The sequence below is a fragment of the Cololabis saira genome, chromosome 2 (genome assembly GCF_033807715.1).
Source record: "Cololabis saira isolate AMF1-May2022 chromosome 2, fColSai1.1, whole genome shotgun sequence".
Lineage (NCBI taxonomy): Eukaryota > Metazoa > Chordata > Actinopteri > Beloniformes > Belonidae > Cololabis > Cololabis saira.
In genome coordinates this window covers 53755076-53769073 of record NC_084588.1, presented here as the reverse complement: position 1 = coordinate 53769073, position 13998 = coordinate 53755076, and the positions used below count along the sequence as shown (strand labels likewise).

General features: G+C 41.0%; 1 protein-coding gene across 1 annotated transcript in view; it reads left to right on the top strand.

Moving 5' to 3' along the window:
- The window catches only part of LOC133418341 (tyrosine-protein kinase CSK), a 112650-nt gene that overhangs the window by 72372 nt on the left and 26280 nt on the right, over positions 1-13998 (top strand). The window contains exon 5 of the mRNA XM_061706936.1: positions 7556-7775. Within this exon, the coding sequence (XP_061562920.1) occupies positions 7556-7775 (220 nt within the window). The remainder of the gene's footprint in view (positions 1-7555; positions 7776-13998) is intronic.

The window sequence follows — 13998 nt, the reverse complement described above, 5'->3', positions numbered from 1 at the left end:
TACTCATTTTTCTACATTTTATATTGCTCTTTTTTAGTGATACACCGATTGTTGGGTAACCGAAATTGTTCGGCCGAAAATGGCAAAAAAACACTTTCGGTGGAATAAGTGGGAAAAAAAACGAACAATTAATAACGGCGTTGTAAAATAAGGAAATAGACTGGCCGCTCCGTAACTGTTGCACCACAAACATAAATCGTTGGCCAACCAAATAGTAACCACGTAAGAATTTTACCAACATTCACCAGGAGGTGGAACCAAAACAACATAATGCTGGAAATTAAAACATGTTCAGTTTTTTACGTTAAATAGATATTTTCTACCTTGTAATTTTGTAAAAGTTTTTTTTCTTTGAAAAGCCTAAATCAAATGTATTTGATTTATGCAATGGTGAAAAAATTGGCAAAATAAATGAAAAACTGCTGAAGAACCATGTTCGGTATTCGGTTTATTATTAGTTGCGGTTTCGGCCACAAATTTTCATTTCGGTGCATCACTACTCTTTTTTTATTATTTAACTATTTATTGGTTATTTCTATTTACATTTTTTATATAAACCGTTGAGCGTGTGTGTTTGGCTGCTGCACGATTTAATTTCTCCTCTGGGAGATCAATAAAGTCTTCTATTCTATTCTGCTCCGGCCCCCCTGCATCCACCTCCTCTCTCTCCGCCGCCCCCTTGTGGCAGATTTCTGCCCCACAGAATAATAGCATCATCTCAAAGAAATCTGGGCTATTCCGCCCTCGTTGTCCGCCCTCCTTCCTCCGTCCTGCTGATCCACTTGTTTACCACATTTCCAGGACTCTCTTGTCTCAGCGTGATGCCGTTTCTCTGAAAACTGCAGCTGATTTCTGGGGACAAAGCGGCGGGTGTTTCCCCGCGCGTCTCCGCCATGACGAGCCTCCACTTGGCGCCCACGCTCAGATTAGTGGGAGTTAAAGAGCTGCTGTCCATCGGAGACGCTGCTGCACTGATCTAATCAACTCAACCCGTATTAAGCTGCTTAGCCACAAGGGCTAGTGCTGTTTCAGGAGGAAGAGGAGGAGGAGGAGGAGGCGTGTGTGTGACGGAGTCAGCCACAGGAAAACAGGATAAATCAATTAGACCAGTTAATTACCACCCATTGACCAGTCAAACCCTGTGGGGAGAACCCGAGCGCGGTGGCCGTCGCCGTCTAATCTGACCCAGCACATACGGAGTGGCGTAAATCGCTGGATTTCCTGATGGTTGTGGGATCCGTGGAGATGGAGAAAATGACTTTTACAATTACTACACTTATTAAAAACCAAGACACCTGCAGGCCACAGGTACCAGATCATTAGCCGGTGCTGTAACACGACAGAAATACACCTGTAAAGGTGATAAATGTGATGCTTCATCATTAGCTTCAGCTCTTATGTGAAGCAATAACCTCTAATGGCACTTTTCCACTAGTACCAACTCTTCACATCTCAACTCGGCCTGGTTTCTTTTCCACTACAATCCTTCACCTGCAGCAGAAGTAGGAGGTTGGAGAAGCTGCTGAGACATATTTGATTGTGTATCTAAAGGAAGAAGAGAACAACACTAAAGATGTAGAACCTGGAGGAGATGATAGATAAAGATGTAGAACCTGGAGGAGATGATAGATAAAGATGGAGGAGATGATAGATAAAGATGGAGGAGATGATAGATAAAGATGTAGAACCTGGAGGAGATGATAGATAAAGATGGAGAACCTGGAGGAGATGATAGATAAAGATGTAGAACCTGGAGGAGATGATAGATAAAGATGGAGAACCTGGAGGAGATGATAGATAAAGATGGAGGAGATGATAGATAAAGATGGAGGAGATGATAGATAAAGATGGAGAACCTGGAGGAGATGATAGATAAAGATGTAGAACCTGGAGGAGATGATAGATAAAGATGGAGAACCTGGAGGAGATGATAGATAAAGATGGAGGAGATGATAGATAAAGATGTAGAACCTGGAGGAGATGATAGATAAAGATGGAGGAGATGATAGATAAAGATGTAGAACCTGGAGGAGATGATAGATAAAGATGTAGAACCTGGAGGAGATGATAGATAAAGATGGAGAACCTGGAGGATCTTCCTTTTTCCTTTCCTTTTTAATCCCGACATTTCGACTCTTCTCAACGTTTCAAGATTGTACTTCAACATTAATCAATATCAAGTTTAAAAATGAGAGAGAGAGAAGCTTCAAGCAGTGACGCTTTTTAATTTTCTTTAGTTTGTCTCTGCTGCTGAAAAGTCAGCTGGAGCCGTGAGCAGCTATGAAGAGACAGATCTCCTGATGGTTCCTTATCTCCGTCTAGATCCCTTTTTAATTCTCTCCTCAGCACCAGGTTTATGAACATCTGACCCTCAGAGTTGGATCACCAAACAGACTTATAATAATAATAATAATAATAATAATAATAATAATACCTTTATTTATAAAGCGCTTTTCAAAAACAAGTCACAAAGTGCTTTACATGCAATTAAAAACAGGAAACAAACAATTAGTACAATATTAAGATACAATTGAGAGATAATAAAAACAGACAAATAACACAGTCAGTTAAACGCAAGTCTAAAATAGTGAGTTTTTAAAAGTGACTCAAAAGAAGACAGTGTGTTATTTCCCTGATCTCCTCCGGCAGGTCGTTCCATCAGCGAGGGCTGAAACAGAAAAGGCCCGGTCACCCTTGGTCTTTAAGTTAGACCCAGGAATGTCCAGGAATGACCCACCAGAGGATCCCAGGGTGAGGTCAAAGGTCAGCTATGGAATCAGGAGCTAGCCCCATACCAGCCTTAAAAGTAATAATTAAAATTGTATTATTGCTGATCATGGTTTTGGCCGATCGCTCTGGTCACAATCTTCCTGGTGGAATGTAAACAGGGTGACTCTTCCCCCAATAGCCCTCCCGTCTCCCACGACCACCTGCGGACCCTGTTTTCAGAACTGACCGAGCCGCCTGATAACATCAAGGACATTTGCTGAGAGCAGCTCTGAGCGAAGTTCACGGACTTACCGCTACACACACACTTACTGATAACCACACCTCCCTCAACTCAACGCCTTCCTCGGCCCCCCACTCTTATCAGCCCCCCTCAACAGTCCCCGGGTTTCGAGCGCCACGAAGCCAGCCTTAAAAGTAATAATTAAAATTTTAAAATCCACTCTAAAACGGACTGGGAGCCGGTGAAGGGACTTTAAAATTGGTGTGACGTGTTCTCTCCTGTTGGACCGGGTAATGAGTCTGGCTGCTGCATTTTGAATTAACTGTAGTTTATTTAGATTTTGCTGAGTGAGGCATGAAAAAAGTGAATTGCAGTAATCTAACGGGGATGAAATAAATGCATGTATAACTGTCTCTAAGTTTTTAGATGAAAGAAATGACCTGATTTTGGATATTTTGATACTTCTGCTGCCGTTGCTGGTGGAATAAAATGAACCAGAATCTCCGTCAGAGTCTCTTTCTCTGATGTCACATCCTGACTCAGACGTCTGACTCCAACCCCCCGACCAATCGGTGGCCTGGAGTGTGATGATGTCACAGCCCGACTCAGCTGTTTAGAACCTCAGTAGAATAGTTACAGAAAAAGTATCTACCGTATTTTCTGCACTATAAGGCGCACCTTCAATGAATGACGTATTCTAAAACCTTTTCCATATATAAGGCGCACTGCATTATAAGGCTACACTAACTAAATATCTGGTAAAATACCGACTATAGTGTCTGGGGTTGAGTTACGTATCTACCTGATGGAGCTGCTACAGGAAATGCTACAAAATCCTACAGCAAATGCAAAAAAAAAACAATAAGAAAAGTACCGTATGTCAAACTTTATTAACAAAATAAAAACCAGCTTTGCTCCGTCTTGTCAAAGTCGCCATTATTATGTTGTCTTGAACGTCTGTGACCATTCCTGACGTTTTTAGCGCCGTTATTTCTGCGACACCAACTACATTTCCCACAATCCCCCTGACTACATTACCCACAATCCCCCTGACTACATTACCCACAATCCCCCTGACTACAGTAACAGAAATTACCGTAATGATCATATATAAGGCACTGCCAGTTTTTGAGAAAATTAAAGGCTTTTAGGTTTAGCTTTATAGTGCAGAAAACACGGTACTCGGCACGTTAGACCCTGGTGGAGAAGAACCAGAGTGGAGCCGAGCTGAGTGGGTTCTAGTGGAAAAGAGCCGTCAGTAAAGGAACAATAGCCCTTTATGCTATCGTAGCATGTGAAGATCATCAGCTGATCGTGTTTGTATCCGAGCAGGCTGAGGAATCAGCCCCGGGTCCCCGGGTCCCCCCCCAGCCCCGGTTCCCCTCAGACCCGGGCCAGACCCCCCCTCCCCCCGGGTCCCCCGTCCGCCCCCCCCCAGCCCCGGGTCTACAAACCCGACCCACTCCGGCCTCGTCTAGGCAGTTTTTGGGTTTTCCTGTTATTTTGTGTCAGTTTCCGGCTCTGCCCTGCAGAGTGTGTGTGTGTGTGTGTGTGTGTGTGTGTGTGTGTGTGTGTGTGTGTGTGTGTGTGTGTGTGTGTGTGTGTGTGTGTGTGTGTGTGTGTGTGTGTGTGTGTGTGTGTGTGTGTGTGTGTGTGTGTGTGTGTGTGTGTGTGTGTGTGTGTGTGTGTGTGTGTGTGTGTGTGTGTGTGTGTCCAGTGTTTCCTGTTGTTTGGGTTCAGGTACATTTCCAGTGACTCCCCCAGAGCCCCGTCCCCCCCACCCTCTTCCCACTCCAGACTGGAAGTGCCGCCGGTTCCCACTTTGCTTCTTCCAACTCTTTCCAGACGCTGGGTGAAAGTGTAAATGATTTCCAGGGCGGGAATAGCCAGTGGGATCACATTTGGAGTTCTGATTTGGGTGTTTCTGATTGTATAAACTCCACTTTTGAATAAGAACCACACAAATCAAACTTCTCAACTGTTGCATTAACAGTATTATCAGTTCATCCCCGTCTGACCCTCATTTCACCGCGTTTCTGTCCGTGCAGCTGGTTCCACGGGAAGATAACCAAAACAAAACTGTAGCAAACTCGTTGCCACTGGGGCTGACCGACAGGACACAGGGTTTAGTGCAGGAACTCGTTTATTCACTCCTTCACTGCAGACACACATCCACCAGCACCTTCAGCAGAGACCCCTTTGCTGGAGTGCAGCTGCTCCTTATGTAGGGTGGAGAGGTAATGGGGCCCACCTGTGCCCAATCACCTGAGGGGCTGCACCTCTACCCTGCCACACACCCCCATCGCCCAACTCAGGCCGGGGTCCATCCGGCATAACTAACTCCCCACCCTCGCGGGAAAAGAAGGCAATGACCGCCATCCGAACCTCCAGGCCATCCAGGTTCGGATGGCGTCGGGCCGACCGCCGAGAGGGCCGCTCTCGGAACCGGGCCCAGGGCGGCCTCGGGCCAGACGGCATCCGCGGCCGGGGTGCGTCCAGGACCACCCCCTCCCCGACGCAGCACTGCTCCGGCCGCTGGTCCGTCTCCGCGACCTCCGTCTCCGTGACGAACCTCCGGCGTGGGTTGCGCTGCGGGTCCCACCGCCGCTAGGGCTGCCTCAGGAGCCGCCACTTGGCAGCCTGCAGCCTCCGCCTCACGGCCTGCTGGCTGCGGCGCCACCAGCGCCTCCAGCGCTGCGAGCTGCTGCTCCCCCTGGCCCTGCAACAGGGCTGCCAGGTCTGCCAGTACCTGTGCCAGCGCCTCCAGGGTCTGCTCCCCGCATCCCTCCTCCATCCTGTCGGGCCCCACGTTGGGCGCCACTGTAGCAAGCTCGTTGCCACTGGGGCCGACCAACAGGACAGAGGACACAGGGTTTAGTGCAGGAACTCTTTATTCAATCACACACGTGCACCAGCAGAACTTTCTCCCAGCAGAGACCTCTTGCTGGTGTGCAGCCACTTCTTATGTAGCCAGGCAGGGTGGAGAGGTTGATTGGGCACACCTGTGCCCAATCTGCTGGCTGCACCTCCACCCTGCCACAAAAACATTGTAGATATTGTGCTGATCAGCAGCCAGAACAACCAGAACAACCAGAACATCAATGCTGTTGGTGAATATTTGTGCAGTAGAACCAAAAAAGAGCCTTATGAAGACGTACATGATTATATGAATGTCTGTCACCTGCAAAAACAGCTCAACCTTTTCAGACGCTAGCGTAAACCTTTCACCAGACATTTTAAATCCTGGCTATTGGAGGAACAACACTGTCATCACAACCAGGATTAAACTGGTGTAGTTTGTTTTAATTATCTGTTTTTTTTATTGTTTTTAGTTGTTTTTTTTACTGTTTTAATTCGTACATACCGTATTGGCCCGAATATAAGACGACCCTGATTATAAGACGACCCCCTCTTTTCCAAGACTCAAGTTTGAAAAAATACTTTTTTAACACCAAATTCAGTTTTTATACAGAAAATAATTACAGTACATCTGAAACAAATGATTATAATAATATATTGGAGAAAAAAAGCGTGTTATTTTGCCTCATTCAAATCATCATGTTGAAGTTTGCATCATAACTTCTCCTCAGCTGCCGGTTTACCTGCCGATCTTCCACCCTCTTTTCTCGTTTCTCCATCTTCTGTTATCTCTTCTCTTATTTTCTTCTCTTTTCTTTCTTATACTATTTTTTATTTTTCTTCTTCGTGACAGTGGTTCGCTTTGGCCTGGGGAGTTTAGTTCAGCATATACTTTAAAGATATCTGGCTCCATCTAGCGTTGTGAATGGGTATAACATCTAGACCCCGAATGTAAGACGACCCACTTTTTCAGTCTTATTTCAATGCAAAAAACACTGTCTTATATTCGGGCCAATACGGTACTAGGGCAATTTACAATGCAACTAGAGGTGGGTGCAATTCATCGATGTGTCGATGTATCGCGATGCGTTGGAATCGATTAATTAAAAAAAAAATGTTTTTTTTTTTTTTTTTAAGTTATCCTATCCAGATTCCAGACTGAATAAGCTGCTGAATCATTTCATTTTCAAGAATGCACATTTCTTATTGTTCACTGTAAATATGGCAGATATGTTTACACTAAGTTCATATCTAGTTTACTTGAATTAATGAACTCATTAAATCCAGGGCTTGACCGTTTTCAGTGTTTTCACCAATAGAGGGCGCTCTCATGCAAGTGCAGCTTTCCCTGGTCAAAGTTAAGGAAGTCAAAGAGCAAATGTTTACATAGTCATAAAATACATTATTTAGTGTCTTTGAAAAATACAAATGTTCAAAAAACCTTGTTATTTACTTAATGAGTGTTGTTAGAGGAACTGAGTTAATTGATTGGCTATTTATTTACAAATGTAGCCACAGATGAAGACAAAATCAATCTGGTATGGAAAAAAGCATTAAAAATCACAATAATCCAAGAATCGTGGCACCAATAATCGAATCGACAATCGTTATAATCGAAGAATCGAAGCTCCAATAATCGAATCGAATCGTGAGGTACCCTTGATTGCACACCCCTAAATGCCACACACACTTTGTACTCGGTTGTCCCCGTCTGACCCTGGTTTCCCGGCGTTTCCGTCCCTGCAGCTGGTTCCACGGGAAGATAACCCGCGAGCAGGCGGAGCGGCTCCTGTACCCGCCCGAGACCGGCCTGTTCCTGGTCCGGGAGAGCACCAACTACCCCGGCGACTACACGCTCTGCGTCAGCTGCGACGGCAAGGTGGAGCACTACCGCATCATCTACCACAACGGCAAGCTCACCATCGACGAGGAGGAATACTTCGAGAACCTCATGCAGCTGGTGGAGGTGAGGCTTTTACTCTAGTTTTAGTTTATTAGCTTCGTGAAGGGTCCGTGGAAACGCTCTCGTCAGTCCTGACGTGAGCTGCCTTTATATGCGCAGCAATCAGAGGTGTCTTCAGTATTCACATTCATTCCTCAGGTAGAAGTATAGATACTAGAGTTTAAAAATACTCCTGTAGAAGTTGAAGTATCAACTCAAGTTTTTTACTCAAGTAAAAGTATAAAAGTACTGGTTTAAAAACTACTTAAAGTATAAAAGTAAAAGTAATGTAAGGGGAAAAAGCCATTAAGGACAAAAGCCATTGAAAATGAATGTATCTTAGTATAATGCAAATATATTAAAGAAGCATATATGTGTACTATTGAGCATTAACATGTGTTAATATAAATATATTAAAGAAGCATATATGTGTACTATTGAGCATTAACATGTGTTAATATAAATATATTAAAGAAGCATATATGTGTACTATTGAGCATTAACATGTGTTTCAGAGAGCAGCAGATATGATGACTAGTTGTCTATAAGTATTGTAATGGTGCAAAAAGTCAAACTTCATGTTCATGTTATCATTTATCCTAACCTTTATTGGAATGTACATCCAAGTTTAGTTGCAGGAATCTGAGGGAACGGATGTAAGAACAAAACTGGACAAGAACATCTGAAACAACCACAACCAAATTCACTCTATCCGGATGGAGCAATTTAACTGGATAGTTTTTATTAAAGGCCCAAATGAAATAGAGTAACGAGGCTGTTTTTAAAATGTAAGGAGTAAAAAGTACAGATAATTGCGTGAAAATGTAAGCAGTAAAAGTAAAAAGTCGTCTGAAAAATAATTACTCCAGTGAAGTATAGATAACCAAACTTTCTACTTAAGTAAGGTAACCAAGTATTTGTACTTCGTTACTTGACACCTCGGGGCAGACACGAGGCCCAATTAAAACGCTGATCCGATCCAGCTCCTCTCTATCAGAGAGGATGAAAGGGTGAAAGCTCTCTCTCTCCGTCTCTCCCTCCGTCACCGTTTCCTCCACCCGTCCTTCCATCAGATAACTCACATGAAAAGATCGGCCGGCTTTTTCAACGTGTTGAGTCTTTTCTTTAAAGGAAAAGTCCATGTGGATATGGACTGTGTTCTTGCATTACTGACATTATGTTTGTACTGACGTACGATTACTTACGGGTCAATGACCAATAAGGATTTCCAGCAGGTCAATTTTAAAATAATTTAAAAAGAATATCTATTGCAGTAGTTCAAACATTAAGAATGTTGTGTGCACAAAAATTCATATAAACATTTTAAATTAAGTGATTTTTGTCAAGATGAATTGGCACTAGCCTTAAAAAAGGTCATGTGGTGCAACCGTGATTCATATTAAAATAAATTAACATCTTTTCTTTTTAAGAACTTTTTACAAGTTTTCAGTATTTTACAAAAATGGTTGTTTTTTAAAGGTCGCGCCACATGATGTTTCATAAAATGGACATCAGTCAAACTTAGTTTGTATATTATGATGGAAATATAAATACAAATGTGTTGCAATCTTATACACTACAAGACAGTTCTATTCCAGGTGGCAGTGGTACCACGTTCATCCCTCGTTCATTCTTGGTATTCTTGTTATCAACCCCCCACGGTCCGTGGACTTTGCGGCCATCAGTTTTTTGTTTTGAAATGATTAAATAAAAATAGAGAAATAATCCAAAATAATCCGTTTCCATCTTTTGTTTTGATAATAAAAAACGGAAAACAGATCGTTATCCGTTATCCGATTTCATTAATGTGTTTGAAAATCTAAATTGTGAATTAAAACAGCGAGTGGAAAACTCTTTTCTCTATTTCCTATTGGTTTCCAGTATGTTAGAGTTCAGTACATGTTATTGATTATTGATTGGACGCTGCAGCTGAACGGACTGTCACAACATCACTGCAGTTTCATGACGGAGTGAAGACAGATTACACATTAAACTCATGTTTCACTCCCAGGTTTATATTTGATTTATTTTCTGTTTCAACATTAAAAAAATCTAAAACTGTTAATTTTCAATCTGATCAACAAAAGAACCAGAAACAACTTTCTTCATTTATTACTGCGCATGTGCAGTATTCTTATATCCCCCCATTTGTCCAATCCTTGTTTTCAGTTTCCTTGGAAACGAACAGGAAATAGAGAAAAGAGTTTTCCACTCGCTGTTTTAATTCCCAATTTAGATTTTCAAACACATCAATGAAATCGGAAAACGGATAACGGATAATGGATAACGATCCGTTTTCCGTTTTTTATTATCAAAACAAAAGATGGGAAACGGATTATTTTGGATTATTTCTCTATTTTTATTTTGTGATTTCACACGGACCCTTGTGGATATCTGGCATCCTCCTGTCCTGCTCTCTTTGTCGTCCATCTCTCTCTCCTTCACGGTGCCGTCACTCGCTCTTCCTCTTCCTCCTCCTCTTCCTCAGCAGCCGGCCTGCTCTTCATCCTCCTCTTCCTCAGCAGCCGGCCTGCTCTCTCTGTAAATAGCCCGTGCTGGGATTCCTCACATTCTTGTGCGAGGCGTCCTCAGCTGTGCCGGCCGGCGGCCCCGGCAGAGTTCACCCGGGGTTCTGACCGTTTCTGCTGCTTTGCCAAAAAATGCTCCCTAATGGTTTTCTACATTTGTAGAGCTACAACTTTACTGTGTTTTACTCCCTAAACTACTTCCTTTCCCCCCCAAGTGGTCCTTGTCTCTTGCCAGGCCGTTATTTATTTTATTTATTTATTTATTTATTTATTTATTTATTTATTTATTTTATTTAAAGGTTTAGATTGCAGGGACAATGCACATTAATAACACATTTAAACCAATGTAAAATGTGCCGGAATGAGCCAAAAAGGCTATTTTGCATCCGCCGTCCCTGGACTGTTGTAAAAATAGTCAACCTAAAAGAAAGAATTGTTAGATACAATCAATAAAACATTTCCGAATAAAAAAGCTACATCAGAATAGAGATTAAGAGGTAAAAACTAAGCTAAAATACATAAAAACACAGGTTAACATAAACTCAACAACAGACGATTGCTACACACGAAAACAGAACATGAAACAGCAACAGTTATTATAAATAAGAATGTTCTTAATTACCTGCCTGGTTAAATTAAGGCCAATGACTGAATGAATATCAAATAAAGCGATAGAATAGTTTTTTTTTCTCTCTTTATCGTATAATGTTCACAAAGTGTAATGCAATTCATGTCATGGGTAGTTTATTTTGAAGGATCAAATAATCAACATCTCATATTATCAGTTTTACATTGTGCAAGAAATGAACTTTGAAAATCAACACCGGCCCTCTGCTTACAGACACGACACATGACACTAGGCCTGTGTTGAAAAAATCGATTTCCCAATTCTAAATCGATTCTCATATTAATTCCTAAAAATCGATTCATATGTCTAAAGATCCATTTTTTTTTTTTAGATTTTTTTTTTTTTATGTATTTATGTATCTTTTTTTCATCATTACATTACAACTTTTGGTTATTTTTTATTTTTATCCCCAAAAAAGGAATGTTTTGTTGGACATGAGAATAACTGGTGCATGTTTTAGCCTTTAAATATGTTTAAAGGTATGAAAACATTAAAGTGTTAGGTTATAATTGCATAAATTGTCTATATTTCTTTACTTTATATACTGTCTTGGGGTTACATTTGCTTAAAATGCTAAAAACCAAATTCTCAAAAATGGGAAAAAAAAAAATCAAACCGATTTCTGTTTCCTCCCTGGAAAAACCAAATGCTCAAAAATTAAAAACCAAAATAGACCGAAAATGGAACAAATAAAAACGGAATGTGAGAAAAAATAAAACTGATTTCATCGTCTCTGTTTCCTCCTGGATCTGTTTGGTAATTCTGACCCACGATGTTTCTGTTTCAGTTCTATCAGCATTCTGGGAGCTGATTGGTCCTTACAGCATCATTAGCTGCAATACTTGCTGTTGAATCTCAATATAATACTAGTATTAATATGTTGCAGAACTACAGTCATATAATTCATGCAACAGCTGAAAAAACATTTTTAATAACACTAACCCAAATCAATATCGGAATAGAATCAAATCTTGATAATGGATTCTGAATCTTAAGAATCTGAATGGATCCCCAGGCCTAAATGACACGGATCCGGGTTCACTTCCTGTCAGCCGTCGTCGCCGCGGCAACAACGTTACACACGCCAGACGAGCAGCGAACGCCTGCGGCGTTTTAACTGCGTAATTACACAACGGCATGAACAGTCTAGTGCACAATCTGTGTATTTTTAGTACATTGTTAACGACGTCTGTTTACACTATCGCTCTTTATTCAGCTGAGACAATCGTAAACCAAAATACACTTTCAGCTGCAACATATTATAATGATCATTATTATAATAATAGTTTATTTATAGGCACCTTTTCCAGCACTCAAGGACACCGTTCTTTTCATAGAAACAAACAATAAAACCAAATATCATCACTAGACATGCCATGCTTTTAACATAACCGTCATATAAAAGTGATAAAAACAAGTTAAAATTAATCAGCCCTTCATTTTACTGTGTAATTTCCAAGATGATAAACCCCTCCTATGCTGTGATAAATAATATAATTTTATCCCAGAGAAGTGTTGAATGTTAAAGCCTTTGTTTAGATGTGGTGGGTATTTCCCTGCGCCGTGCTGCCCCCTGCTGGCCGCGGCAGGAACTGCTGCAGTTCTGCATCTTTGTCTTTCCCATTCTGTCAGGGGACTCTGATTTAAAGTATTGCTCACTAAGTTCACTCTTTTGCTTTAGTTTCTGATGATAAACAGAGAATTTCTCTTCCTTTTGTTCTGTATCTCAGGCCAACGATTGCACGACCAGAACTCTCAGTTAGTTTTCTCTCTTTTGTGTAAGGCTGGGGATCGATTCAAATGTCAAGATTCGATTCCGATTCTTAAGATTCAGAATCGATTATCAAGATTTGATTTGATTCCGATATTGATTTGGGTTAGTGTTAATAAAACAGTTTTTTCAGCTGTTGCATGAATGATATGACTGTAGTTCTGCAACATATTAATACTAGTATTATATTGAGATTCAACAGCAAGTATTGCAGCTAATGATGCTGTAAGGACCAATCAGCTCCCAGAATGCTGATAGAACTGAAACAGAAACATCTGGGTCAGAATTACCAAACAGATCCAGGAGGAAACAGAGACGATGAAATCAGTTTTATTTTTTCCCACATTCCGTTTTTATTTGTTCCATTTTTGGTTTATTTTGGTTTTTAATTTTTGAGCATTTGGTTTTTAGCATTTTTTGCAAATGTAACCCCAAGACAGTATATAAAGTAATGAAATATAGACAATTTATGCAATTATAACCTAACACTTTAATGTTTTCATACCTTTAAACATATTTAAAGACAAAAACATGGCACCAGTTATTCTCCTGTCCAACAAAACATTCCTTTTTTGGGGATAAACAAAAAAATAACCAAAAGTTGTAATGTAATGATGAAAAAAACAATACATAAATAAATAAAAGAAAAAAAATAAAGAAAAAACAAAATGTAATGTAATGATGGAAAAAAAAAACATAAATGAAAGGAAAAAAAAAATCGATCTTTAGACATATGAATCGATTTTTAGGAATTAATATGAGAATCGATTTAGAATTGGGAAATCGATTTTTTCAACACAGGCCTACTTTTGTGCTCCGTTTGCATCGAAATCAAAAGACTTGAGCCTAAATGGTGAATGTAAGTTGAGCGTTACCTGTTCCTCCGGAGGGGAAAGGCTCTTTATCCTCCCAGCGGCTCTTCCTGCTTTACTTTTAAATGGAAATGAAGCGGGATCCTGCTGTCCCTCCTGACGGCTCAGCCCAACACTGATGCTCGATGATAACGGTTAAATCTCCTCATCACGCCTCACACCATCTACTCATCTCTGCTGCTTCATGTTCCTGCTTTTGTTCTGCAGATCAAAAGCTTGCAAACAGTTTTGCCCATCGTGATTTAATTCATCAACACTGACTACGTTTACATCAGTCAAAATTCAGGTTATTGCTAATATTCCTGTAACTGAAACATTCAGAATATTCCGTTTACATGATAATTAATCATTCAGGATATCTGGATCAAACCAGCGACGCGCGGAGAACGTGATGATGCAATTACCGTCATTTCTGCTTCTTCTTCCTGGATCCAAATTCAAAACAAAT